Source organism: Gregarina niphandrodes, assembly GCF_000223845.1.
Source record: "Gregarina niphandrodes unplaced genomic scaffold scaffold00140, whole genome shotgun sequence".
NCBI lineage: Eukaryota > Apicomplexa > Conoidasida > Eugregarinorida > Gregarinidae > Gregarina > Gregarina niphandrodes.
Genome location: NW_011646051.1, coordinates 3,889 through 5,206, shown reverse-complemented (window position 1 = coordinate 5,206; position 1,318 = coordinate 3,889). Strand labels below are relative to the sequence as shown.

The following is a 1,318-nucleotide window of genomic DNA, read 5'->3' as shown; positions in this document are numbered from 1 at the left end:
AGCCCCATGATACTTTCCCGCATTACCTCCGTCTCCTCCTGGATGCAGTAAGCCACTGCAGGTTCGGTCAAGCAAACGTCTCTCAACTGATGCACTTGGCCAGACGTGCGGTTCCAGTGCTTCTCCAGGCAGGAGTAGACGGTTGCCAGCGGGGCATCCAAGCGAGAGTGGGAAGGGTAGCCCTTGACCGTGCGTCCCGCCTGTATCCCTTCGCCATCCAGCAAGTCCGGCTCCTCCAGCGAACCGATCCTGAGGAGCTGACCAGTGGGCGCCGGAGCCATTTCCTTAGCCCTCTTCAGAGCCACAAACTTCGCGGCCGCCTCGATGAAGCCGCGAAACCGCACCGGATAAACGGCGTCTTGCCTATCCGCTTCCATTTCCGCCCTCTGCTTCTCCATTTCCGCCCTCTGCTTCTCCATTTCCGCCCTCTGCTCCTCCAGTTTCGACTCGAAGCCGACCCTCTGCTCATCCAACTGCTGGCGCATTTCCATAAGCTGATCTGCCACTTCACTATTCATTTTCGGCGCCTGCTAAATATTAGTTTCGTCGCAGGGTTGCCCGTCCGTACCTTTGTTTTTGTTTCCGAAAATTTGTGCGCACACGTGTGCGGTATCGGTATTGTCGGTGCCCTTCCCCTTCCCCGGCACCGGCATCCCGGGTGTCTGACTTTGTGACTGCGCATCTGCATGCGCGCACGTTGACGACAAGGAACTTTCCCTATCATCAGAAACTATCAGACTTGCCCACAGTTGCCCACAGCCACAAGTATTACCCTGCTTCTTTATTTATTCATCAATATATTTCAGGACGAGAGAGACCAACACGCGAACCTAAATAGGTTTTCGTTGCTCTCTTGCTGCTTCTACAAATCGTCGGCGCGCGTAAAAAGTGCGCGACAAACACGCGCACACAAAAAGACGCTATGCCCTCGAGCCCTCGGTTCCTGCATTCAATCTCCCTGAGCTTTCGATGACTGCCACGTCCTTCCAAATAAATAAATTGGTGGACGACTTGGGCACCTCACTCGCTAGAACAAAAATTACGGTTGCTTTGCGTTACGTCGTCGATCGTCATGGTAATTTGAAGATCCCCAAAACGATAATGGGCGGTCCGCATGATCCATCGGTCCCAATTGACATTTCAGCATACCCTCCACCGATCCTGCAGACAGCCACCGCCTGCTGGCCAGTTATGTCGCCAGTCGCGGTAGTTGAGGCTGGCTGTGTTTACTGACATGCGAGGAAGGAGGAGTGTTTTCGAAGCCCCGAAGTTTCGGACGTGCGGTTTGGAAACAAAGAAACTGGAATTCGGAAAGGCC

General features: G+C 54.0%; 1 protein-coding gene across 1 annotated transcript; it reads right to left on the bottom strand.

Moving 5' to 3' along the window:
- Positions 1-22: 22 nt before the first annotated feature.
- GNI_211310 (hypothetical protein) lies at positions 23-518 on the bottom strand (the record flags this gene model as incomplete). The annotated part of the gene is made up of 2 exons (XM_011136388.1): positions 23-55; positions 96-518. 2 exons carry the CDS (start codon positions 516-518, stop codon positions 23-25), a joined length of 456 nt encoding a protein of 151 aa, XP_011134690.1.
- Positions 519-1,318: the final 800 nt, after the last annotated feature.